This window comes from Diplotaxodon limnothrissa, linkage group LG6, assembly GCF_057381915.1.
Source record: "Diplotaxodon limnothrissa isolate DT_005_m linkage group LG6, D_limnothrissa_male_GT1.1, whole genome shotgun sequence".
Taxonomy (NCBI): domain Eukaryota; kingdom Metazoa; phylum Chordata; class Actinopteri; order Cichliformes; family Cichlidae; genus Diplotaxodon; species Diplotaxodon limnothrissa.
In genome coordinates this window covers 40,779,580-40,806,303 of record NC_140601.1, presented here as the reverse complement: position 1 = coordinate 40,806,303, position 26,724 = coordinate 40,779,580, and the positions used below count along the sequence as shown (strand labels likewise).

The following is a 26,724-nucleotide window of genomic DNA, read 5'->3' as shown; positions in this document are numbered from 1 at the left end:
GTCGCCGTTCCTGTCAGAGCAGCAGAAGCAGCTTCTTCTCGAGCAGCAGCAGCTGCAGCAGTTCCTCACCTCGCAGAACTTCACACCTGTAAGGACACTCGCCTCGTCGCTCTGTCGTTCTCTCTGATTTTTACATTTTCTCACAGCTTCTCTGACATTTTTCTCTATCCACATGTTTCTGACTCGTGGTGTGATGATGTCATGAAACAGATAAACAAGCATATCAGCTAAAGCTTGTTTAGCGAGGCGCGTGGCACAGACCCGTGTACCTGATAATTAAATGGCACGTATAAAGAAATGTCAAAGTAAAGCTAGAATTCGTCTGGTGAAAACTGAACCACAGATTTCTTGGATGGTCTGTTTGTACGTATAAGCACATAGTAAGATATATTATTTGCCTGATTATTGCAGCTTCATCCAATTGCATCAATTTGTCAGTCAAAGCAGCCATTCCCCTAAAGATGCAAACTTTATGCTTAAATAAAAACTCGCATGCTGTAAAGTCGGTCATACTTACTTGGGAGTGTAAGCTGAAATCAAGTGGCCATTAGAGGAACTGCAGTTTTTCCGGTGTTTGCTGCTTGGTTCGACTCATTAATAAACACTTTCATTAGCTCACTGAACCATCACAGCGATAAAATCTGTGCTGCAAAAGCTTTTAACCGAGGGCTTAAATTGATTTAGGATCAGAAAAGGAACAGAATATTTTCTCGCTCATGCCTCAGAAACGGAGCAGCTCTCTGATGTTTGGTCGTGACGGGAACACCGAGCAAATCAGGGCTATTTGAATAAGCGCTAACATCAGGGGCAATCTCACGCGTTATTTTTAGACTCATTCAGAAATCCTGTTCAGTAAAAACTAACTTTTTACAAAGAATTTATTACTGTCTGTAACTCAGGAACTTGCTGTAACACATTTTGAAGTTGGGAGATTAATACTGTGATATTAACCATTAGCAAGACCTCATATAGAGATACTAACCGATTCAATTATGTTAGTTAAGAAAGAGATTGTACCAACAATAATGTTTTGTGTCGAAGTGAACCAGCCGCCCTTATTTGACATGCAAAGTGAGGAAAGCTTGGTGGGGTGCAAACCAGTCAGGCACTGTAAATATAGGAACCAGTGGGTTTCCTGTTTGACTGTAAACTATAAGTACTTTGATATAATAGACTAAAGACAGCGGGGAACTGGATACTTTCACTTTTCTGTTAGACGAGGCGACAGTGAAACAGAACGACTGAACATTTGTTTACAGTTTTTACGTCCAATTTTTAAAAAATAAAATAAAACACGTGCAGTTTGAAAATAAACGTACTTGTGAGAGTTCCCACTCACACACATGAAGTACGGTCAATGTGAACTGCTCCAGGTTTCCCTGAGATAAGGTGTGTTATCAGTTATCAGTCTGTTACTAACGCCAATCCAGTAACAGCAGAGCGAGGCAGTGCACTCGCCTCTGTAGCTGTTTGTCCTTCTGGCAGGAACCCTGTAAAAATCACTCGCTGCCACTCCTGTCCCCGGGTGCTCTCCACTGCTCTTAAGTTAGCTTAGACTACTTGACCCTGAATTCGACAAGCGCAGGTGCATCCTCGCCCAGACACCTGAGCTGGACTCTTCCAGACATGCCTCAGCATTTCACTTCTTCTAAGTGTCGGGGTGCTCTGTTCTGCTATTTTTGATGGAAGCTGCTTTAAAGAACCCAGAGCAGATGAGGGTGCCAGGAAACCTGACAGAGGAGTGCTGCTCAGTTATGGCAGCGTGATTGTTCAAAGTACGATTGTTTTATACAAATATCCCCAAACTTAAACAGAAACTGGCATTTCCTGGAAATCCTTGAATGCAGTTCAAAGGAAAAACACTTGTGAGGCTCTCCTCTACAAGGCCTAAAAGCATGTAACTCAAGGGTGATGAAGGCCAGATGGCTCAAACAGGAAAGGGAGTAACAGCGGAGGTCATTGAGGAGAAGATGCAAAACCCCATCAAAGATCACAAACACGCAGTGGCTCCAGGGGACAGTTTTCATTGTTTTTAACAGTCAGTTTGAACATAGAGACGCTCTTTGTCCACGCTGTCATTCCCAGCAGGAGCTACATGACCGGCAAATACACACAGGTGAACAAGAGTAGCATTGTGTCCAACACTGCCCCCTGGTGACGGTCTGCCGCTTCTGCTCGGCGTTTACAGACTCCCAGCACTGTCAGCCCCCACACAAACCCCCATCAGCGCCTTTTCTCTGCTCGTCCCTTAAAGCCGCTCTCCTCTCATCCTCCTCCAGGAGCAGCAGGCCTTGGTGTGCCAGATGTTGCAGCAGCAGTGTCAGCGGGAGCTGCAGCGCCTCACGCTGACAGGAGCTCTCACCTCCACCCCCAACTCACCCATGATTGCCCAGTCACCCAACCTGCTGTCCTCAGCTACAGCCTCCCCCCTGCAGGGAGGCCAAGGAGGCGGGCTCTTCGGGCTGCAGGAGAACACGCTTCACAAACCCGGAGTGAGTAATACTCGTGATTGTCCTCCTGAAAAACTCCAGGAACCAAGAAACTCAACAGCTGACTTCCAAGAGCTTTTATCAATCATTGACAAGAGAGTAGATAAAAGTTAATGACATGAAGTAGTGCCATATAAACACATGGGCAGAAGAGGAGAAACACTCAGTGCATCATGGGAAAGTCCTCCAGCAGCCTTAGCGTATTGTAGCATATCTAAGGGAAGGTTCAGGGTCACCTGATGCAGCTCTAACGATCTGCTTTATCAAAAAGGTTCAAGCCTGGTCTTAAAAGTAGACAGGGTGCCTGTCTCCTAAATCCAAACTGGGAGCTGTGTCTGTGTAGGTTCTCAGTCATCCAGGTAATTTACGGAGCAGAACTTGAAGAAGTCCAGTCGCTTTCCTTTTCAAGCTTCATAGGAAACTGGTAGCTGGTTCCTCAGAAGAGTGCCTGAAAGCTGAAGGCTCTACCTCAGATCCTCCTTTTAGAAAGAGCTACACGTAAGCTGCAGTCTGAGGGCAAAGTGCTCTGTTGGGGTGATACGATACCACGAGGTCTTTAAGATAAGATGGAGCCGTTTAGGCTACGTTCACACTGCAGGCGAAAGCGCATCAAATCCGATTTTTTGGACCCTATGCGACCCATATCCGATCATGGTATGACAGTGTGAACGGCACAAATTCGATATTTTCAAATCCGATCTGGGTCACTTTCGTATGTGGTACTGATTCCGATACATATCCGATGTTTTAGAAAGCGACTGCTGTTTGAACGGTCATGTCGCATTAAATCCGTCTTTTACGTCACTGACACAAGACAGACGCCAATTATCAGTTCTGGAGAAGACATCGCGAACGCTTCCTGGCCAATAAGTGTAGATGTTAGTGAAACTGTTGGGAAGACAACGTTGGGGAAACGTGAACATTTTACTTTCACGTATATTTTATGTACTGTATAATCTGATTAGTTTAATTCTAAAGTCCGAAGTCTTTATATTAAGGCCCATCAGTCAAACAATATGGTTTGCTCTGGGTGTACAGAGCGTGTTGTGTGTGACGTGTGACGTCTTCTTTTGCGCATGCGGGCCGCTTTGAGCGTTCACACTAGAGCGCGTTTGCTGTCGCATTTTATTTGTAGTGTGAACAAGCAGACACAAAAATCGGATTTGATCAAAAAATCGGAATTGAGCATTAACACCTGCAGTGTGAACGTAGCCTTAGATCCAGCTCTGGAGCTAATGAAGAGAAGCTGAAATCTAAAATGTTCCACCCACCTCGGTAACACGTCCCACAAGTCCTTAAAATCCGCTTAAAATCCATGCGAATATTTTATGTCTTTACAAATATTTGTCCTATTCCTACCCTACATTCACACTCACAAATTTTCTGCATTTATATCAAAGCTCGATTTTTCATATGTGAATAAAAAGATCTGACCAATCAAAGCACTCCATTTAGCAGTGCAGCTCAAAACGTGCACTGGTGCTGTATATACTTTACTACGTGTGGTTAAATAGTACAGTTTAACACACAGCTCCATGCTGCTCCGGTCAGTCGGCTCTCTGAAATCATTTCTCTGCCTCCTCAGACGTGATCCCAACTCGAACTGACCCGCTGACATCATGAAATACATATGAAAGCGGCCGTGATACAGATTCAGCTCCTGGATCAAACCACGAAACCTCATACAGACTTTTCAGTGTGTGAAGGCGCTTACGCAACAAGCTCGCATCTGAAAAACTCTGAATTTCATGTAGCTACGCGCTCGGGGTGTAGTGGCCTCAAGTCCACATTTATTTCGCCCATATCTGGACGTCCTGTTATACTTCAGATGAAGGTGAAGATGTGCTGGAAACCCTCTGCTCTCTGTGTTTTCAGGCTACTGGAGAGAAAGGTGGAGACAAGAATGGCTGATGTTTCTCCACAACACGCGAGCAGCTCCGATGAAAACATCAGGCATGACGTGCCGCCTTGAAGAGGTCAAATTTCCAGGACTTTCTCCTTCTCTGTCGTCTTTATCTTAAGCCCTCTTTTATGAATGTACAACAGGATGGACTTTAATGTCAAGGTGAAGTTTTTCGTGTTTTGAAATTCTTGATATCAGAGGTTCTTCTCATAGGGTTTTTTTTGTGTGTAGGCAGCTTTCAGAGAGCATGAATACAGTGGTCTCTTCTTAAATTGCACTAATTTGTTAGCTAGACCAATGGGGCTGCTGATGAAGGCAGAGTTCATGAACCGAAGGTCTGAGTCTCTCTTCTCTGACCTCCCAAGCACTGACTGTTCATGAATTCCCTCCAGAGTTTCCATTCAGTGCGTCAGCGAGGAAAAAAAGCAAGAAAAAAAAAAAAAAGCGGACTTCTGCCACTTCCTGCAACCTCAACTGTCTTCCTCGATATTGTGTCTTCCCTTTGTGTTCACCCCACTCAATTTCATCCAGATCTTCTATATGTGAAGCCTCTCACGGGCACTTATTATGTAAAGGGTCAACATACAATCATTTTTGATGTGTGGTTAGTGGCATTTTGACATTAAGCTAGTTATTACCTCAGACTTTGTATTTTTCATTGTTGACTTTTGTGCAGACTCATTACCACAATAGCCTTCACTGGATATAAAATGCCCACCAAAAAGATATCTTGGTGTTTGCTCTAAGGTATTAACTCATGTAAATGTAAAAATGACACAGCACCTGCGTGTCCAGAAAGCCGCCATCGTCTGCGGGCGAGCGCCGGGTTTTGTTCCAGACCACCACCAGAGTTTCTCAAGACTTTTATATCCTTCTAGTTGCTGTCGAGATTAAGCGGACGAAACCAAACATTTGGAAATTGTAAGTAAGAAATTAATAGTTTTTTCCTAAACAAGTGTGCACTTTGCATGTTAGTAGCTAACAGAGCAAATTAGCCATCAACACAGTACCTTCTAAAGGATGCTCGGTACTTCATAGGTCGCTAGGGACTAACAGGTTTTTGATTTTTCTGAGTATTTTGCACTCCTGTCCTGAAGTGTCGGTCTTTTACTGTCATACATAGATATTCCTTTCATGTCCACCAACTAGCTGTTCTTTTAGCAATACTGGATAGATAATGCCTTAATGATGTTAGATTTACAGAGGAAACCACGAGCCCAAAGGCTCACTCTCTTCTCGTCTTTCTTTGATAACGTGTTTTTTTTTATTGCGGGTACACGGAGGGTCGCGTTGTCCGACGAAAGCACTCTTCCTAAGCCCATTTATATACTTTTGATAGCTGACTGATAATTTCAACAGTGGAAAAACGTGTGAAGCGTATAGTGGTGACTAAAGTGTCAAAGCATTTTCTATTGTGCGTTTTGTGTTGGAATGTTTTTGAGTTGTTTGTGCTTCAGAGACCTGAGAAAAAGGACTTGTAGAGAATCTGCACAGCAGTTTGAACCGCTCGTAATGAAAGTGCTGCAGAAACAGAATCGATGTAGGAAACAGGGAGGCTGCAGGGCGACCGGGGGCAGCTGTGGCATTTTGGGTTTTTTACATTTTCTTTCACAACTCACAAAATAGTTGCATCAAAAACATGACATATGTTGCAGTTTCAATTAAAACTGCACCAGTTTATCGTCTGTGGTGTAGACGAGCAGAAACTAGACGTTTGATATGTTTTTTGAGAAGACTTTTAAAACTTCATCTTCTAGCTTTCATTCCTTCTGTGTCAAAATGATGCTCTAATGTAGCATGACTGAACGATCTGCGTTTCCTCTTTCTGCGCAGCATTAAAATAGACAAAAGGCAACAATTTGGACACGAGCTCGTTAATCCTGCCGGCGTGTCGTCGCCCTAGCTTTCTGATTGGATACATTAGCGTTGGGTGTTACAGGTGTCCCTGGTCTCCCCTAATAAGCTTTTCCTTCCACTTTATGAGGCGACACCTCCGCTTAGCTCAGTTTTACTAACAAAGGCTCGTCACCATTTCACCTTTTTCGCCCTCAAATGAAGGGATTATTTAATCTCCTCCTTCCTTCATTTGTCACTCTGTTTGGAGTCTTGAACATGAACTCCCATACATGTGATATCTATTTTTATTTTATTTTATTTTATGTTGTTAGCAGCTCATGTAGACATCAGAAGCTTCACGCAGCTCAATGGTTGGTGATAAATACTGTAGCAATGACAGAAGGAGAATGTTGACAAAGACATGAGCCAACGTGACTCCTGCTGGGAGGTCTGCAATTTACCAAGTATGACCAGCGCGACCACACGATCGCGTGCAGAGCGGCGCGAGGGATTTCTGAAACAGTTTCTTTCTCATGTTGCACTGGGGCGCTTTGGCCCAATTGTAAAATGTTTTTTTTTGTTTGTTTGTTTGTTTTTTTGAGATCCGAGTTGTATACTTTAATATGTTTGTGTAAAAACACATTCATTCTTTTAAGCTTTGAAGTTTGGGTAAAGATAATTCATGTTATGAATGTCGTACTGTGTATCTTTTATGTATTGCAACATTTAAGCACCTGGCTCCGAGTGACGTCTGATGGACGGCAAAGTTAACTATCGGGATATGAATTGCATGAAATGCAGTGATGTCTCTCAAATGTATCGCTAAATACCAAGTAATAGCTATGCATAATTTTAAATGCATTGTTCCCTGAAGAGAAAAAAAAAGGAAATGAAATGAGCACTGAATTTAAAAGGACAAGCACGTTGTCATTGTACAGTGTATTTGTTTGAGAGAATCGATTGAAGCAAATTTGACGATATTCAGATTAAAATCCCTGTAAAGTATTTTGATATTTTTGTGTGTAAAATTAAAAGGACAGATTAAGACAACTTTTTTTTGTCAATAAATGTATTTTACTGAGTTCTTTGACATTTTCTCTTGGATGTCGAGTGATTTAACTGTGGGTGTATTTTACTCACCGTAAAGGAATCGACTTCAGGTAAAGTGAACACATTGACTTTACACCACTATGAGAAATACAGAAAGTGAAGAAAAATGCTTTCTATCTTACGTGCTGTAAAGTTTATGAAAGGTTCACCTTTTTTGGAGGTTTATTAGAAATGAACTGATTTATTCATGTTAAAATGGGAAGACAATTAAAATGACTTTCAAGACGTGCTTTAAAGGATTTTAGGGTTTCTGCGAGCCTCATGTCCTCAGTTCGATGAGTCCTGATGGCAAAATTAGACTAAGCTTGCAGTCAGAAGGGCCCTGCATGAGGATCTAAGGATGTGGGTTTGACTCTTAAGGGGTCAGCAGTCCTGGTATGAAGTTTGGGGTTACACCCAGTTGGCCATTTGATTAATACCAGTGGTAAAATGAGGGCCCAGGTTTATGTGGTGTCATCTGTTGAACCAGTAAGACTCCAAGCTGTTGCTTTCTGAACCAGTCGTGATGTCCAGCATCACTGAGGCTCTACCGGACCTCACGGGAAGGTTTGTTTATCGTCGGCGTTGTGAAAGGACACCGAGTCTGTAAAGTTTTACCAGAAAAGCAAACAAGAAATAAAAAGGGATCGGAAATCGAACCTTGCGTGGTTTCATCAGCACCACGTGATTTTAGGCTCCAATTTAATGACGTTTACGTTGTTCAAAAATATTGAATTTTTTTTCACCTCAGGCAACGTTTGGAAAGTAAGTCTGGTGACCTCTGCGTGGCTTTTAAAACTTTTTTATTTTATTTATTTATTACTCTTAGTCTGAAAATGTTTCCCCTTTCATTGGGTCTATGTGAGGATTCATCCTTTATTAATCTCATAATACGTATCATATTTATAGGGAGAACATGCACATACACACCAACATAAGCACTGCATCATCATGATGCTATTATCAGACCGTGAAAACAATTATATAAAGTTATTATGTCATTTTGACATACTGAATAACCTTTTTTATATCTGTTTAATAAGGCAAGCTTTAGACTTCATAAGGGTCATGTAACATAATGGTTTGTGAACGTTAATAAAATATTTACTAATACTGACTTTCTTGCTTTAAGTTGAGGAAAGCCCATCAGGATGTGGGGGGTCACTAAACATGACTGATCCAAGTCTGTGTTAGCTTACTACTTACGTGCTTACTTTTTCTATTTTTTCTGCCCATAGATAAACGAAAATATAAATTATGGTTATATGACTGATGTCCCCCACATTAAAAACACGTTTTTAATGAAAATTATTTAAGTGCAGAAAAAATCCCTGAAATGTATGTATTTTAAAAGAACAAAAAACAAATTTACTCTCATTAATGTGGAATCTCGTTTTCACTTGGAAATAAAAAGCTTTTGATGTCATCTTCACATATGTGATTTCTTCACTAGTTTAAGTCATTCATGTGTGTTCTTTTAAAAAAATGCGCTAGTGGACTTCCACGCATTCAGGGTTGATATCTGAGTAATGAAGCAGTCAGTCATTCATTAACGACTGGTGTGTACATTATTATTTATTGCAGCTATGAGCGATATAACGATGGATGCAGCGCGTGGGAGGAAGTTGAGGAGGAGGAGCGGTGAGACAGGGGGCGTGTCCTCATCGCGGGGAGGCTTTTACAGCCCAATCAGCTTGCAGTAACTTTTACTGAAGTCGGTTCAAGTTTTGTGAACCAGCTGTGCGCGGATTTCCTCTAAAGGAGCATCAGGAGCTGGAGTACAAGCGGCCCGCAGCAGCATGAACACAGCCCGGTTTGTAGTCGCCATGCGCAGAGGAGGTGCGCAGACCTTCCGACGACCTCAGCTCCTCCTGGCTGCTTATTCTCCCACAGTGAGTCTGCCTGCCGAGTGTTCGTGTTAATTATTGTGTTATCAGCTGTTCGTGTTGCTCTCGTTGCTGCTGCGGCCGTATTTAAAGAATGCTGAGTCACGGTGGGACATCCACGGAGCAGACTGCCGACATTTCCCGATTTCTTTCTTCTTTTTTTTCTGTGCAAACAAACAACCTGATGCGCCCTCCTTCAGTCACCTTTAGCCCCGATGCTCTGTGAGAGTCAACCTGCAGGTACAGCACGTGAGGGCTTGGTCCCCCTCACGTGCACGCACTGGAGTTATAAAATATCAGGATGGATGCGGAGCAGTCGTTCCCTTCTCGACGTCTTAGTGTTTCGCATTTTTGTCACACTTAAAGTTTCAGATCAAACACATTTTAATATTAGTCAAAGATAACGAGAGTAAAAACAAAATGCACTTACCACATAGTAGCATGTATTTTTTTAGTCTTTATTTTGTATATAGGTTAAATTGATATTATTGATTGTGTTAGCTTCTTTCTTCTGTCCCCAAAGAAATTTAGTTGTTTGTACGTGTTATTGTCGTATTTCATCTTTTTCTGTGTGTTTCATTGAATCACAGAAGGATTTCATTCAAGAGAGTAAAAAATACATCCTATTCTCTGCTGTTTTTAAAATTTTGTTACATACTTACAGCATAGCTCATATTTTCAAAGCTTGTGACTTATAAATATTGGTAAAATAATGTATAAATCTATACATTATACTTCAATTTTGGTCCTCCATATGTCCAAATCAGTTCCATTCAGTCTGCCTTTCTCCGACATGTGCCCGGTGATTGGTTGAGCTATTAACACGTGACTGTTGAGGACGCTAGCAGCTTCAGTTAGCTGTCTTGCGTCTCCGAGTTTATGTTTTGCTTTTCTGTCTCCGTTTGACTCTCCTTGCTTGCGGTACTTGTCTCCAACGTTTGTCGCGTGATTCTTAAATTGTTGCTGGTCAGCTGGTGTCAGAAGCTGATCTTCCTTCAGCTGTCAGAGGAAACATGAACACGGTGGTGACCAAATTAGAGCCCAAATGGATCAGTTTCACCTTCAGGCACCCTTGGTTAGCCGCTACGGCAGTCTCCAAGGTAACCGCTGCACATGTTAGCCTCTCTAAATGTGATGCAGACTGCTGCTGCACTGTTAACGGGCCATTTGTTTTCACACACATTAAAAAGTAATGCACTGGAGAAACTGTACCACATTTAAGCTAACCAACTCACGCAGAGCCAAGTTTGTATTTTTATTTTCCCCAAACTGGAAATAGAAAACAGATGTTTGACATCGCAGCTCCTCCAGCTGCTTTAATGGAGGTTAGAGGCCTCATTGGTTAGATTTTAATTAGTCTACAGGCATTCTTACACTAACATAGAAATCACGTGGGGAACTGTAGGTTTAATATGAATTTTGAGCAGTATTGTATGTACCCTCAAGGCCTGTAGCCTTCTATGAACTTCAGTAATATCAGTATGAGAGCTTGCTTGTTTATGTAAGTGGAGATTTTATATGTGTGAATGCATAAGTGTACCCAGGAAGGATAGCTGAAGCCAAGGCTGATGAGGAGGAAACAAACTAACACAGAGACAGTGAAAATCAAGCCCCCACCACATTGGATGGTATTCCTAATAAACTGGCTTAATGTATTTTAAAAGAAGTTTGCCTCTTCCTCAGGTCAAGCTGTCCACACGTCCTCCTGAACCAGTCATCCCAGCTAAGAAGCCTTTCAAGGTGGAGCTGGTTGGTGGGAAGCGTTACTCGTGGTGCACCTGTGGGCACAGCAGGAAGCAGGTGAATCCCTACACCAGGGGTGCCCAACTCCAGGTCCTGCCGCTTTTAGATGCATCCTTGTTGCGACACACCTGAATCAAATGAATGGCTTGTTACCAGGCTGTTGCCAAACGTGATAGCATGCTGAAGAGGTAATCCAATAATTTGATCCAGCTTTGTTGGAGTAGGGATGCATCTAAAAGCTACAAGACAGAAGCTCTCACGGACTGGAGTTGGACACCCCTGCCCTACACAATCATTCGCTTTCTTTTGTTGGTCAAATTCAGGGTTCACGCTGGAGCCTATGGCAGCTTCACGGGTGTTTTATTCAGTCATTATCTCAGCATCGTAAACATAAATGTTGCTTTGTTTTTTTGTTTAATAAATTAAGAAAAAATAAATTATAACATTTTAAAGAGTAAAGTTTCAGATTATTTTCAGATCTATTGGTTTCATAATTCCAAAACAATCCGATCCATTTATAACGCTGAAAGCTTTTTTCTGTAGCATATAAAAATTTAAAACAGTTTTACACATTACACATTGTTTCTTGTTTAAATGAGCGTTTAATTTTTGATTTCTTTCAGCCTTTCTGTGATGGAAGCCACAAAACCCAAGCCCAGGGCCTCTTCCCGCTACGCTTTGTCCCAGAGAAAGACGCCTCGGTTTGGTTGTGTGGATGCAAACACACACGCAACCCGCCCTACTGCGACGGCACGCACAAGGAGCACTTCATTGTGTCTGCTCCGCTACATGAACCAGCAGAGTCCTGAGGGTGGAGGGGGGTGCGTTTCCCATCAGTGTTTTCATCAGTTCGACTTTCATGACAAAGACACTGTTGCAGTCACATTAGGATGACTTTACGGTAAAACAGCGAGCAGTTTATACTGGGGGTATTTAGCGAATCGAAGATTCCTGCGGAAACAACCCGGCAGGCGCTCCATGAAGAAGTTGGGATGCAGTGCTATGCTGGCCTTGATTTTGAAGCTCCAGTTTTATGTCCATGAGATGAAATAAGAGTTGGTGGCAGGCTGTGACAGTCATTAGCCCACACTGCTCACTCCACAGAGACAAGTCACTCTCTTCTTTCCACTGAACTTTTGAATGGTGTATGTAAAGTAAAAATAAACAGGGCAGTCTGTACTCTGAGCTGATGTCTTTAAGGTTTTAAATAATAATACAAATGTCATTCTCATGGCTCTAGCTGGGAAATCTGTTTAACAGGACTTTTGCTAAAGCAGCTCTGGCCCCATGTCCTGCCCCTTCAGGATATCAGTTTCTCCAGTTAGAACACATTCCACTGAAGAGGCAAGAACAAGATGAGCCACTTAAGGCTCACAGATCACTGCCATCTGGTCATCCCTCCTAATTTTTCTCTGGTTTTGCATTTTGCTGGGGTCCTTCTGACTACTTGTAGCATGAGACAGTACCTGCACTCAATTCGGGTTGCACAGGTTTTCCAGCTGCTCCATGATAGCACATCTAAACGAGCCATCATGGGGTTTGATGTCTCCAGCACAGTTTCAAGACAATGAAGGAGATACCAGTAAACAGATGCGAGGAGCGATGTAGAAGAGCTTCAACCCAGCAGCAGGACTGGTATCTGCTAACGAGGAGCACTACCAGAGCTTTACAAAGTGACCTACAGCAAGCTGCTCATACACGTTTCTGATCAGACTCCAGGAGAATGGGATCAGGTCCCCAGTCCTGAATTTAACTGAGTACTTCTCAGATGTTATGCATCTGATGCTACCAAATAGCACTGTCCATCCAGGAGCATGCTCAGACATTGTCTCCTGCTACCAATAGTGACAAAGACTCACAAAAGTTGATCCTTCCTACTGGACAGACTGTCGATCCTAAAGTGTAACTGACCTTGTGTTATACTGAGATGATCGAGTGTTGCTTTCATTTCCACAGCTGTCATCCATCCATCCATCCATTCATCTTCTCCTGTTAACCTCAGGGTTAACACAACGAGACATCACACTCACATTCACACCTGCGGGCAATTTATAATCACCAGTGAGCCTAACCCAGGGGTGGGCAATTCCAGGCCTCGAGGGCCGGTGTCCTGCAGGTTTTAGATCTCACCTTGGGTCAACACATCTGAATCACATGATTAGTTCATTACCAGGCCTCTGGAGAACTTCAGGACATGTTGAGGAGGTAATTTAGCCATTTAAATCAGCTGTGTTGGTTCAAGGACACATCTAAAACCTGCAGGAACACCGGCCCTCGAGGCCTGGAGTTGCCCACCCCTGGCCTAACCCCACGAACTGCTCGTCTCTGGACTGTGGGAGGAAGCCAGAGTACCCACTCAGACACAGAAAGGACCTGCATTCAAAGCAATGATTAAATACAGCAAACAAAACAAACAAAAAACTGTCCTGCCACTTTGCACCATGTTGTGAATTTAATTAGAAGTCGCCCTAAATATTTTGAAAAAAAAAAAAAAATTAATGAGCACTGTTACATCTCAGATTATAAAATACAGCTGTAGTTGTTTATAATGCAGCTGTGCCAAACATTTAATTCACACCACGTTAAAATGAAGGAAGGCGGTCTGATTCTTCTCAGGAGGACGATGAGAACGAGTCGGCGGGATGGATGTCAAGCAAACATTTGTTTGGAGCATAAACAGGACACTCGGGTCAGAAAAACCTAGTAAGTAAACATTTTATTGACCTAAAACATGCACATATGGCTGCTTTTTTGTAATTGGAAAAAAACAAAAACAAAGCATCATTGTTGAACGGAAAGAAGAAGAAAAAAAAAAAATCAAAGGAATGCTTGGAATGCATGGAACTACAACATACATGGCCAAATATTCAAAAATCCCTTTTGAGTTCTTCGACTGCCATGAAGGAAAGAACGCTGACAAACAGCTTGGTAGTGCTTCTGTAAATATTAATGCTTCTCCTGTCGGGAAAATACTTGTCGGTTTGTGTGAAGTGACCGTAACAAAGTGCATCAACAATTTAATGAGCATGTGTTACCTGATGAGCTGTTGCTTATACTGGACACTTATACAGCAGTTATTGACACGTCTGACTGTTTAAAGCAAGAGTTTCTCTTCCTCGTCTTTACATCCAGCTTCAGCAGTGAGCCGCACTGCAATGCCTTTCAGCATTTTGTCTCAAGTTTCACGGAGGCCAAATCGATGCTTATGGAAATGAAACAGACCCACTGCGTGTACAATACAAAACGATTACAATATCTTGTATAAAAGATAAGTTTATACATATGTACGCACACATGCTCACATTTGATACATACTGTACAGTTTGTATGTGTGCACTGTTCTAGTCTAACACACATAAACACGCACGCACACGCACATACATACAAGTGTCTATTTGGCTGCACGTTTCAGTCTGTCCTGCTGGAAGATAACACAAATCTGCCTCCCGCATTTCCAGAAGGACGAAGGCCCGAGCTGTCTTTGCTCTGCACAAAGAAACAAGGAAGCAATTCAAACAGTGTCCTCCTCGCCGCCGTGTGCGCGCGCGTTAGGTCGTGGGAGGCAGGCCGCTTTTGTCGCCCCCCCTCGCCTCCTCTTTGCTGGCCCCGGAGCTCGTGCCGTTGACAGTCACCTTCCGAGCGGCCTGTTTGGAGGAGAGGGCGTGTCGCTGAGCGTTGTTGGTCACAGTGGTACCGTTGGAGCTTTGGATGGCGGGAGAGAGGTTGTGGGACGCCGGGCTGGATTGAGAGGAGGCTCGGGCCGGCTGAGCGGCAGCGGGACTGTGGACTTTGTCGCTCTGAGAGTCGCTCTCCGACGTTGGGCTGGTGTTGACGCCGTCGGAGTGGCCCTGAGCAGCAGACTGGGACGGCCTCCGGCGTTTCCGGGTGGGTTTGACCAGATACTGCAGAGGGATGGGTCCAGTCTGCACGGACGCAGAGAGACAGAGCGAAAATGTGTTTACAGGAGTGTACAGGACCTTAAGAAATCCCTTAAAAACACAGAGTCCATTTTTAAACTAGTCCCACACGTACAATAAACACTAAACCAACAAAAGGGTATTTGTCCTCTGATAGCTAGGAACCCAACAGCTACTCTGCTAATCTGGGCACCACTTTTGTTTAGGACAGGATCAATGACGCAGCAGCTGAAATAAAAGCTGAAATCCTCAAAATACTAACCCAAAAAAACAAGTGCATCTTTTACTACCTCCATCAGCAGAGGGCTGACTGATCTGATCATTTCAAAGATAAATTCAAAGCAATGCTTCACCCAGCTGCTCACAAAGACAGTCAACACAGATAAATGACTGTTGTATATTCCAGCCTACAATTACAGACTGTATATAAAAGATGTACACAGCTTCTGGATTCAAAGAAAGTGACGTCAATATCTAAAAACGCCTCAGATTGTCATTCTTTCTAACGACCAGCAGGGGGTGATATCTGTAGTTGCAAAAAGATGTTTGCTCCCTCTGGAAACACTTTGCTGAAGACTTTACTGTCTTAAAAATCATCATAAAGTTCACTTTGTAAACGATGGTCCTAGTTGCAGTGAAAAGCAGGATAAACCATGCTAACTGAGATGCAGGTTTCACAGTTAGTAAAGACATAATAGAACAAATCTCTAATTGAAGTCCCTCTTTTGCGATGTTGCAATTTTTAATCTGGATGCCGTTGCTGTGCTCGATGAGGTCATCAAGTGATCATTTCTTTGGTAGAAGACCAAAACGTTTAATGTGCGGGAAAATAAACCCTGAAAGAGAGATTTGGACATCAGATCTTCCCCTCTACTGGGAACGAGGGGGTGAGGGTGTCTGCTCGCTTTGTGACCCCACCTGGGAAACTGGTGGCTTAAGCATTTGATGTGAGCGAGTCTGACACAGTCGCTTGAAGCGTGGAGGGCTGCGATATGTGTTTGAAAACAGCTCAGTCAGATTTCACTGCATCTGATTAAAGTAGTAAACTGTTGCTGTCGCTGGGAAAAGCTTTGCCTCGGGCGTCACTACAGCAGATCATCTCCCTCCATCTCACCTGATCCCGGGCCTCCCCTCTGCATGCCCTCCATCCATGAATCTTTGTGCTCTTACTCTTTCCCTGCTCAAGGAAGCTCCATCTTCAGCATCCTTTGTCCAGCCCTCCTCTGGACGTGTCCAAACCACCTCAGCCTTGCCTCTCTAACTTTCTCTCCAAACCACTCGACCCAAGCCTGATGAAGCACAGTCATCGTGGCCACACAGTCATCCTGTTTGAGCTTGTTCTTTTAGGAGCGTCTGTTTCCTTCCCAGCAGTTCCTGGTTTTGCTTTACAGTTTATACCAGTTCAGCCTGTAAGGACTTGAAGTTTATTCAGGACAGTAATCCATCACATCAGACTTTAGTCTGCCTTGTTTTTTTAATTTCTCAAAGGATTTACTTGGATTTTTTTTGAAATGGGATTATGCGAGGTACTCTTTGGTAGAGTCGGTTATTACAGACAGCAGACGGCCGTCGGCACAGCCCTTTGTTGGGAGATGCAGACTTGTTTAAATTGTAAGATTAATGCATACAATTTAAACTACATTTAAAACATTTCTACAATTTTTCCCTTACAGTCGGGGAAATGAAGCTGGTATAGTCCTCTCCTCAAATCACCAGACACCTTTGGATTCAAGAACTTTAACTTACGGGACAGGGGAGTAAAAGTAGTTAGCGAAAGTAGTGAGTGAGGATTTGTTCAAACCAAAAAGTCCCAGATTAACAAAACAAGTCTGGTGACTTTGAAGTGAGGACAGCGGATACAGCGGCTTCGGTTACCTCTGGGAAATCTTTTTTTCCCCCAATTCTGCTTATTCTCCTCTGGGCAAAAACACCCTGTTAAAGCCACAGGTCAGACGACTGCTGGCAGTTTCTGTTTTTCAGACCATTCTTTGTAAACCCTGGAGATTGCTGGGAGGGGAAATTCTAGAAGATCAGCCGTTTCTACTCAGACCAACCCGCCCGGCACCAACAACCACAACACATCCAAAGTCACTTAAATCACCTTTCCTCCTTATCCTGATTAGGGCTGCCACAAACGATTATTTTGATAGTCGACTAGTCACCGATTATTTTTGCGATTAGTCGACTAATCAGATCATGCATCCATTGGATGTAAAACATACAGCTTATTGCACCAGCAGCATCTGCTCTTATATAACTATCATTAGCTTACAGCTTTAAGTTTTTAAGGTATGTGCTAACTAAAAATAAAGACAAGATGAGAGTTTATTAAATTTTAATGACATTTGCAGATTGTTTCGATGGAGTTTAATCTGCTTGACATTTATTCAGCTGTGTAAAAACTCTTAACTTTAATCTCAGCCAAACCGATTTAATCAGGAACCAATAAAATACTTTAAAAAAAGGCAAACAACAACATTTTTAAGTTATCTAAGTGACTTATATATCATGTTTAACCTGAGTAGCGAAAGACGGCGGTGGGTTTGAAAACTGTTTGCCGGGAGTCCGGTGTTCTCACGGCTCTAGTTAGCCTTGCCCCCGGCTAGCTATCGAGCTAGCGGTGGGTAACAGACGTCTCTGAAAACGTCGGAGCGCTTTTGAAAATATGTGGTGTCTTGATAAACTGAGCAGATATTTGAGGTTTACACAGCTACATTCGCACCTGAAAATATGTTAAACGTTTATTTTGTGACCCAGAAAGAATAATAAGAGTAACATTAAAACTAACTAGCTGCCGCCATTGTTGACAACTTAGCTGGGCCGCGCTATGAATTCTGGGACACAGCTTCTTTGGTTCGCTCCTGTTTTTATCATTTGAGAAACATTGCTAAGCTGAGTCCCATTGTATCGCGCTCCGAATTAGAAATTGTCATTCATGCATTTGTTTCATCTCGTCTGGACTACTGTAATTCTTTGTTTACTTGTTTATGTAAAGCCTCTTTGGATCGTCTGCAAGTTGTTCAGAATGCTGCTGCAAAGCTTCTGACCAAGTCCTCCAAGTTTTCCCATGTCACACCCCTGCTGATTCAGCTGCACTGGCTCCCCGTTAAATTCAGGATCCAGTTTAAGGTTTTGACCTTGACTTTCAGGGCCCTGCATGGACAAGCACCAACGTATATAAGTGAACTTTTGCATCCATACATTCCCAGCAGGTCCCTGAGGTCATGTGACCAGGGCTTGCTTGCTGTCCAGCACACGAGGCTGAAAACAAAAGGCGACAAAGCTTTTGGAACTGTGGCCCCCAGATTGTGGAACTCTCTCCCTTTGAGCCTGAGATCTGTGGACTCAGTGGTCGCTTTTAAAAAACAGCTAAAAACCCATCTTTTTAAACTTGCTTTTAGTTGATTTTTATTTTTAGGTTTTAGCTTCTGTGAAGCACTTTGTGATTTTTATCTTGAAAGGTGCTATATAAATAAAGTTTTACTTTACTTTTACTTACTTACTTCTTCTTCTTCGGGGTTTAACGGCAGCTGGCATCCTTGTACATGCAGTGCTGCCATCTTCTGTTTCAGTCCGTTATTACACTCTTAAATCCTACTACTTATTCCTGCGTCTTTTGGGATCTTACAAAGCTTCAAACGACGTGTCGACTATTAAATTAGTCATCGACGATTTTAATAGTCGACGTAATCGTTACTAGTCGACTAATCGTGGCAGCCCTAATCCTGATACTCGAGTTGTATTTCAGCAGACTGTCTCGACCATGTCTACAAGCCTAAATGCATTTTTTAAATATATATATATTGATTGAATCCAAACAGACCCTTAAAAAAATAAAAAAAATAAATACATTTTGTACTCTCCTCATTTCAAATCAAGCTGCTGATGTTTGTTTCAAAGTCAAAGACATGAAAGGTTTCACTCACTCGTCTCCACTCGTAGAAGTAAGCGATATCCATTAGTGTGTAGTAGTCCTTTAAGGGTTCGTCCCCATACAGCACCTCCACCTGTAACACACCGTGAAACCCATTTAACACGTTAGCGGGGGAAAACGTCCTCTGCCAGGCGAGCTGTTTGAAGTTTGTACCGACATAAACGACCACGGCGAAAGGTTTGTTTCCCTGCGTACAAATAAGATAATTCTGGATTTAAACAGACTCCAAGCTTTACGTGAATCTGTGTCTAGGCCAGTTTATGCTCCTGACGGTTTACTTCACCCGTGTTTCTGAAAACAAAGAGGTTGAGGCGCAGCTTTGTTTTTTCCACGTCGCTCTACAGTTTTAATCACGTACCGTTTCATACAAATAGGATTAAGTTGCACATATTTGACTTGTGTGTGAAATCCTTCAGCCTGGCTCATCTTCCTCTTCAAGCAGAAATCAAAGCAGCTTTTTGTGGAGAAAATGTGTTTTTAAAAATGTCTTTCAAGCCGCCTGACTTTATTATCAAGTGGCACATACCTGGAATACTAAACCCACACGAGTGAGGAACAACTCCTCCACACCTATAAAGCAGGGCTCTGAATAGCCAGATATACTGTGCTAATCTGAGCTAAGGGATCTACATACATGTAGACCACCCCGAAAAAAAGGTGAATCGTGTGAAGCTGGGTTGTAATTCGCTTGTGGGTTTCCTTTGACTTCATTTGATCTATTGCTTCCATAAAAAAATGAAAGCAGCATTAATAATTTTGCAGTTTTCGGAGCAGTGTCACTTCAGGTAAGCGTCTGCTCGTTATCACGTTGCACCGAAAGCTCACATATCAGCGCGATGATTGCCAGAACTCTTTTATAGCCCACAAATGCAACCCAATATGACCTCGCCGTTGTAGCAGCTACTGTGGAACAACAAAGCGTTTATATTTTTGCACCTCAGCCTTGAAGTTGTCTGCAGAATCGATACTGCAAACGTTACTGTGCGGGGCTGCGGTGTGTCCAATTACCCGATAGTTGTTGGGTATATCCATCTTGCTGCGGAGGAACTTCGCTAAGTGCATGACGGACATGGCTGCCGGGCACTGCAGGAAGCGTTTACCGTTGGACTGAGAACAAAGAGAAGAGCAGAGAGGGATGCATTAATCCAGGATGAGGACCAGAAAACCATAATTACACCGGCTAACTTCAGCTGCCGCTTTTAAACATCTTTGCTTTACCTTGTCTCCTTCCATCTCTGAATGCTGCCTCTCATTATTTCTGCAGGGGGAAATTAAAAAGCAGTTAAACAATAATTAAATTTCTTTACATTTTAATGATATTTACGAGTTTTTCGCAGGAATCAGACTGCAGCTGGTGGAACAAAAACAAAACTCCACGTAGAGCTGCAGATAAATTGTGCCTGGACAAATCTGGGACCCGGCTGGAAGCTGCTTCTGTTCGCTTCATGATCAAAAGCTTCCAGTTACAAACACATTGAAGCGAGAAGAAAAAACTGTTCTGATAATATTGTTATTTTAATATTAACTAACAGCTGTGGGATTCATATAAATACTGTATTAGTATTTATAGTATTTTAAAGTATTTTATGGACTTCTACATAACTGTTTGCATTGTGCTGTTCACTCAACTCATTTTATTTCTGATTTTAACAACGTTATTCACAGATAAAGTCATATTTTGTGGTAGATTGTGTTTTATGTAGAGGTGAAATGACTACTTGTTGTTTTAAAAGTCTTGTCAAATCAGGTTCTGCATGCCTACGTGTGGTTTTCCTTCTTTTTACGCTCTCAGCAATGGAGAGTCTTCAGCTGACTGCGCTGATGGGAGCGAGGCCTGCAACCCTGGAGGAGCTGCAGAGCAGGACACAGGATTTCAGAGCTAAAGCTAAATGGAAATCTTAGATGAGGAAATATAAACCATTTCATCCAGCTGTCATCGTGGAGAACATGCGGTGTTTGGACAAAAAGAACCACTCGGTTGCAGTGAAACGTAGCTGAGCCTGCACTGATCTGACCGTACCTGGTTTTGGGACTTCTGGGCAAACAGATATTAATTTGAGCAGTAAGCAGGAATGTGGAGGGAATGTCCAGTTTGTGAAGGAAGAGCGGTGGAAGTCTGGTCTGGCTGCTTGTGTGGCCTGAATATTGAACTCGCAGCTGTCTGACTGAGTCCATATGAGCTGCTGGGGGAATTTTCCTCCTTCATTGGTGAATGATTTCAGTTTGAATCAGCACACTGTTTGGATTCAGCTGAACAGAGCTCATCCAAATGTCTGTGCATACCCATAGATGACAAATGACCTGAGACGCCCTCTGCACCACTCACAGGCTTTTCTCATTTATCTCATTAAAGGAAGATTTTACTTACTAAGCTGCCCATTATACATGAATTATAATATTTAATAAGTGATATATATCTGTATCTATCTCTCTATCTAGATATCTATAGATAGATTTTTTATTTTAAATCTACGTTTTTATTGAGCCAAGTTGTTTTTCCACTTCTGGCTGCTGTAACAAAAATAATTGACAAAATTTGAGGATGAAGTAAATCTTCTCCATCTATACATGCACATAAATAGCTAAATAAGAGCAAATATAACAGAGGACACACGCAGGCGAACTCGCTGTTCTCTCAGCAGTAGCTTTTAGTGCGACAGACCACAGATTAACGGTTCTCGCTCTTATTCTCGAGTAAAATAAAAATAAGGAGGAAATGACTGACTCACTTGTTCCTCTCGTAGAACTGTATGGACAGACTGATAATTTCATCCTCTGCTATGTTGAACGTCTCCACCACTTCCCCCGGTTCCAGCACACGATTCTCTGCGTAGAAGTCCCGCCTCCGTTTCATCTCATCTGCGGGAAAGCCACGCGCATCGTGAAACTGAAATCTATGACAAAGATATGACTAAGCCTTCGCTGCCTCCCAAAACTGTGGTCATTACCTTTGAATAACCCCGGAACGAGCTTATAAACGATGTCTTGCAGAGTTTTGTCTGCTCTGGAATGAAAAACAGAAAAGAAAAACATTCGTGTCAGATATGAAACATCATGAATTTGGAGAGGTTAGGAAAAAAAACTGACATGAAGCAGACTGGATTACCTGATGCTGAGCTGTGGACACGTCTTGTGGACCTGGACGTCACATCGAGGACAGAACTTATTTGTCTCGAGGAAGGCAACGATGCATGTTTTACAAACTACATGTGGAGAGAGAACAAGCTGTTAGAGGACGAGCAGCAGAAAGACCAGAACACTCTCCTCCTTTACCCTCAGGATGAAGACTCTGTGCAAAGCATACAGTTTTAGTAATGTCGCTTCTTTTATGCGTTTGTCTATTTTAAAGGGTTTTTTGTGTCATTAGAGGCCTCTTTAACAGCTAAGGCTCAGGAGATTGAACAGGCCCCATGGGTCTGTGGTTCAATCCCCGACTCCTTCAGTCTGCACACAGAAGTGTCCTTTGGGAAGATCCTGAACCAAATTCAGTGAGTGCTCGAGTGAAAAAGCACTTACATAGAGCTGTGTGTTTGTGTGTGTTTGGTGTCCACAGCACCCAAAATTAACCCAACATCTCCACAGGTGTATGTGCGCGATAAAGTAAATAAAAGATCTCGCCACTCGACAGCCATCTGGAAGCATAATATGAATTCAATTTACTTTAAAATGTAATGTGCACGTTCAACAGGACATCTGATTTTGAAAATATGCTTAAATGTTTGCAGACTTTGCCCTAAAATTCATTAACAAAGGAAAATTCCCTGCGTTGATGCAGTCCAGCCTCTGTTTCCGTGACCTCAGTGTGACGAGGTCAAGCAGAAGTGCGAAGGATTCAGGCACAGAAGCTGGATGCTCAGAGAATCCATCTGCGCTCACACCGGACTGCTAACCAGCCTGATGGAGGATGTCTGCTGCTACAAAACACACATCACACTACCCCCTGTTTTCTCACCACGCTGCCTCATGCAGGTCATCTAAAGCAGAGCCACCAGTGAAAAATATCTCTTCATTATAAAAAAACAGAACATAAAACCTATAAAATAAAACACATTTCAGAGTAATCTTTCTTTTCCTCATCTTTGTCTAAATCACTCCATCCATCACTTCCTCCAGCGAGCCAAAAGACAAAAAGAAAAGATTTCATGATAATTAGAAAGGCTGCGATACGACAACAGGCATTCAAGCTTAATTATCCAGAACCTTAAACACACTTTGACATCTTTAATAAAACTTCCAAACTAGTTTGACAGAGCTCATATAAAGACATGTACTTCATGTGAGGCAACACCTCAACCAAGATTAGCACCAGTTGATAAAGCCAGGAACTGGGAAACAAACGTATAAACTTATAGATGCTCTGCAGCACCTGTCAGTCACGCCGACTGTTTGTTGGATGGTGCCTCATCTATGAACTGTGAACACCTCCCCTTTCATAAAGGATGGTCCGGTGTGTCCTCTGCTAAAGGAGGTAACAAAGGACGCATTGAAGCACCTTTCCTTACTATCTGGAGAATTCAAGAGAGGTCTTATTAAAGCTGCTAAGCTGACATTCCTGGGTCACTTCCAGGATTTGGGACACTTCCTGATGAGACTAAAGGACTGGGTAAATAAATAACAATAATTTATGATGATTATTGTTTTTATGCTTGTGCTGTTTTCTGCATAGCAACAGGCTGACGCTCTATACCAGGACACGCTTCCCTGGTGCCGATGGCGTTCTCTTTATTCATTTACTCAGTGATAAGGAGTCAACACAGGTTCTTGACTGCTTTTGATGCCATACAATGAAACGAGACATTTCTGCTTCATAGTTTAACTCTTTGACTCTACTACAGCAGCTTTGCATGAACCACAATTCATAATAATCCCTATCTACCTATTCTGAGCCTTCATGCATCCCCTCAGTTCTTCCTCTGTCTGAAACAAGCCGGTTTGCCTTCCAGCCATCTTTCTTTTGATTGGCTACTCTTGCACAGGTGGGTGGGAACCGTGCGTTTGCGCTTGCAGTCGGCTTTTCTTTGGTTTTTGTTTTAACACTGGTTCTCGTGTCTGTGACAATAGAAATAAGGACAATGATCAAGAGTTTCTTTTATGGGTTTTGATTGCAGTAAAATACCTTTCTGTAAATTTTAGTGACATCACAGCACCATGAGCAGCTTTATGGCATCTGCCATTTTGATTTCAGGCACGAAGCGAGCAGCAGCCTCCTGATAGCGTCTCCATCAACCACCACAAGCAGCTCCTTCTTATCCACACACGGAAACCTCTTAATTACTTTTTTTAATGTCTGATTTAATTATTGCTTATAAACAAACAGCATCCAGAGAACATGAGCCTGGACTGAATATCTAGTATGACGAGAGTGTTTTTAAAGGCAAAATTAAATGAAAAGGGGCAGTCATTGAAATTCATTTACACAACTGATACCACGTTTACAAAAACAAAGAAAATGATGGCTTTAAAAAGCAAAATAAGTCCCAGAGGAGGCCAGCCCTCTGTCTCAAACCGGCCTCAAACATACGGAAAGAAAACCTAAACCAGGCCTAGTCTATTACTCAGATGGTGAATATAAATAAAAAGGAAACACTGATTCAGCTTTTCAGTGGATTATTTTATGTCGTGGTACTCGAGACGGTCACAGAGTGACCAACCTGTCAGAAAGTTGTGGGACTCATTCTTATCCTTATGTCTACCAAAGTGGTGGAGTTTAGCAAATGTGGCGCACAGTGCTTCAGCTCTGCGTAGTCCTTTGTATCATTTAAGTAAGTACGGCTCTCTGAATGAAACCGGCTTCCCACCAGTGTTCTCGAAGCAGGTGTAAGAACCTATTTTAGCCATTTAGCTCCATTTGCTCTTATTCATTGAGGCTACCTGCAGCAATTTTCAGAACAGCAGCATTAATAAGGAGTTGATGGCTCTCCGTAGATTAGCTCTGATGGGTTCCTGAAACCCATATTAGGGATATCCCCTCTCTGTGACATCACACAGATCCAAGATTAGAAAGGTCTGTCAGTGTGAAGCCTGGCGTTTTGGCTCACAGGGATTCCTTGACCGTCAGTTGAAACTTTGCCCACGTTTAACATGAACATCCAGCACAAGCAGTTTCAACACAACCCAGAAGATGCAGTCATGTGCTGCTGTGCAAGTGTGGTCCCTGAAGTGGACCTCCTACAGGCCTAATTGAGGTGGAGTGTGTGACTCAACATCACGCCTGTTCACCTCCCTTCAACATCATCATGAGCAGAGGTCTGATGGAAACGGTGTGCATGCATGTAAGGTGGTGCATTCATGTGAGGAACTTACAGGAGTGCAGGCACTCTACGATGGTCGTAGCATCAATCAGGTAGCCGGCGCACAGAGGGCATGTGAGGTGTGGGTTCAGATCTGTGATTTTGATCCGGTTAGGCTGCATTTTATCCATCTGGGCTGATCTGCAGAAGAAGCAGAGAACGTGAGGGGGTTTTTATGAGCGCTTACTGCTGGAGACTGCAGGTCATCCCCCACATTGTGCCCGGATCTCCTCACACATTGTCTGCACCGCGTCAGCGGCTCGCGAAACCACAACAAACGGAGCCGACGAAAGCCCACAAATCCCGGTGCTGGGTTCAGGGACGAGCCGGGAGCAGGAGCCGAGCAGCTCAGCGCAGACTGTGAGGGGCACACGGCAGGCAGCGGGCTATTCGATCGCCCCTGTGTGGCCTCATCTCGTGCACCAGCTCATCTCCTCCAGCCCAACAAAGAGCGTTTCCCCTCCCCGCGGAGCTCCGCCGTCCGAGCCCGCACCTCAACCCAGCACCGCGGGCGAAAGCGGCGGCTCGGAGGGGGGCACCGAGCCGCAGAAAAGCACACTGGTACACAAAGCAGCCATCTTAAATCCACTGACAGGGCTGCTGTACCAGGAGGCGAACAAGGGAGACTCGAATGTGACACCGTGCGCCTCGCGTTGCGCCTCAGCAAACTGAGCCGCGATGAGCGCGATAAACAAAAGCGATCCGCGACGCGCGGTCCTACCTGGTCTCTCCTCCGAGGGTCCGCGTCCTCGCGGCGCAGGGCGGCTCAGTTATTTGGGACTTGGACAGAATTTGCAGCAGCGCCAGAAAATGGCTTTTTTCAGCACCGTCAGAGGACTGCCCATTTTGGATCACGTGACTTTATTTTGTCGCCTCGTTCACGGGGCGAAGAGGGTGTCCAGACTCAGAGTCCGCAGGCCCCGCGCACTTTGTCCACGGTGTTTGTCCCGCACACGCCGAGCCCCGCAATTCTTGTTCTGATTTTCCACCTTGTGATTAATTTGTGTCAGTCAGCGGCTGCTCGGCCCGCCCGGCCCCGCCCTCCGCTGCTCTGACTGAGTTTCTGTGGATGACCGAGGGAGAGAGGCCCTACAGGCCTCGTGTCCCCGGGCCCGAGACCCACGGATGGCCCACCAGCTCCGGGAGATGTTATTAGAACTGAGAGGGGTTTTTTTCCGTTTTCATTTTAATTATTTTATAAGAAACAAGTAAATATACTGAACAAATGCCATTTTTAGACACAATTAATAACTGTTTTACAAAGAGGACATAGATTTCCACCTGAAAAACAAATACTCAAAAGATTTCAACAAATTTAACAACATAAAATAACAAATTTCCCACGTGTGGGACTAGTAAAGGTTTATCTTAACAGATTTCAGGGCAGATTAGTTGACATGCAGTAATTTCTAATTTCTAACTAATTTCAGAAATTAGAAATATCCCCCAGGTAGAGCTGAGATAACAGCACATGTTTAAAGACATGAAATAAACTCTGGGGGGGGGGGGGGGGGGGGGAGGTTATGAGAAAAGTTACTTCTGACTTTAAGAAAGTACGGTCTCATTCACAACATCACAAAGGAGGAGGAAAATTCACTGGTCCCACATTTACCTTGAAGCACAAAGTGTAAAAATCG

General features: G+C 43.3%; 3 protein-coding genes across 5 annotated transcripts in view; 2 read left to right on the top strand and 1 right to left on the bottom strand.

The window, feature by feature from the left end:
• The window catches only part of LOC146631242 (protein AF-17-like), a 30,905-nt gene extending 26,491 nt beyond the window's left edge, over nt 1–4,414 (top strand). Inside the window, exons 18-20 of one of the 2 annotated variants that reach the window (XM_085356459.1) lie at nt 1–88; nt 2,280–2,492; nt 4,365–4,414. In XM_085356459.1, the coding sequence (XP_085212585.1) occupies nt 1–88; nt 2,280–2,492; nt 4,365–4,400 (337 nt within the window). In that variant the 3' untranslated portion in view covers nt 4,401–4,414. The remainder of the gene's footprint in view (nt 89–2,279; nt 2,493–4,364) is intronic. The other variant, XM_085356460.1, reaches the window with a different exon arrangement.
• Nucleotides 4,415–9,105: 4,691 nt separating this feature from the next.
• On the top strand, nt 9,106–12,111 carry LOC146631241 (uncharacterized). Of its 2 annotated transcripts, none has more exons than XM_085356457.1 (3): nt 9,106–9,209; nt 10,887–11,003; nt 11,570–12,111. In XM_085356457.1, exons 1-3 carry the CDS (start codon nt 9,117–9,119, stop codon nt 11,753–11,755), a joined length of 396 nt encoding a protein of 131 aa, XP_085212583.1. In that variant the 5' UTR covers nt 9,106–9,116; the 3' UTR covers nt 11,756–12,111. The 2 variants fall into 2 exon arrangements, with proteins under 2 accessions (XP_085212583.1, XP_085212584.1); XM_085356458.1 differs by lacking the exon at nt 9,106–9,209 and adding an exon at nt 10,110–10,303.
• A 1,549-nt stretch (nt 12,112–13,660) lies between these two features.
• Nucleotides 13,661–25,868, bottom strand: LOC146631240 (polycomb complex protein BMI-1-like). Its single transcript, XM_085356455.1, has 9 exons — nt 25,809–25,868; nt 25,101–25,228; nt 21,904–22,000; nt 21,746–21,801; nt 21,527–21,656; nt 20,016–20,055; nt 19,806–19,904; nt 18,790–18,870; nt 13,661–14,869 (listed from the first exon to the last, which is right to left on the bottom strand). The coding sequence occupies exons 2-9, from the start codon at nt 25,216–25,218 to the stop codon at nt 14,495–14,497; spliced, it is 996 nt and encodes a 331-aa protein (XP_085212581.1). The 5' UTR covers nt 25,219–25,228; nt 25,809–25,868; the 3' UTR covers nt 13,661–14,494.
• Nucleotides 25,869–26,724: the final 856 nt, after the last annotated feature.

What these genes read in the sequence shown, in the direction of transcription:
- LOC146631241 (XM_085356457.1), top strand. Translation starts at nt 9,117, where the DNA reads ATGAACACAGCCCGGTTTGTAGTCGCCATGCGCAGAGGAGGTGCGCAG. An exon ending in TGGCTGCTTATTCTCCCACA is followed by an intron (nt 9,210 to 10,886) that starts GTGAGTCTGCCT and finishes CCTCTTCCTCAG; the next exon opens with GTCAAGCTGTCCACACGTCC. An exon ending in GTGGGCACAGCAGGAAGCAG is followed by an intron (nt 11,004 to 11,569) that starts GTGAATCCCTAC and finishes GATTTCTTTCAG; the next exon opens with CCTTTCTGTGATGGAAGCCA.
- LOC146631240 (XM_085356455.1), bottom strand. Translation starts at nt 25,218, where the DNA reads ATGGATAAAATGCAGCCTAACCGGATCAAAATCACAGATCTGAACCCA. An exon ending in CAGTTCTACGAGAGGAACAA is followed by an intron (nt 20,056 to 21,526) that starts GTGAGTCAGTCA and finishes TTCCCCCTGCAG; the next exon opens with AAATAATGAGAGGCAGCATT. An exon ending in ACTTCTACGAGTGGAGACGA is followed by an intron (nt 14,870 to 18,789) that starts GTGAGTGAAACC and finishes GCGTCCGTGCAG; the next exon opens with ACTGGACCCATCCCTCTGCA.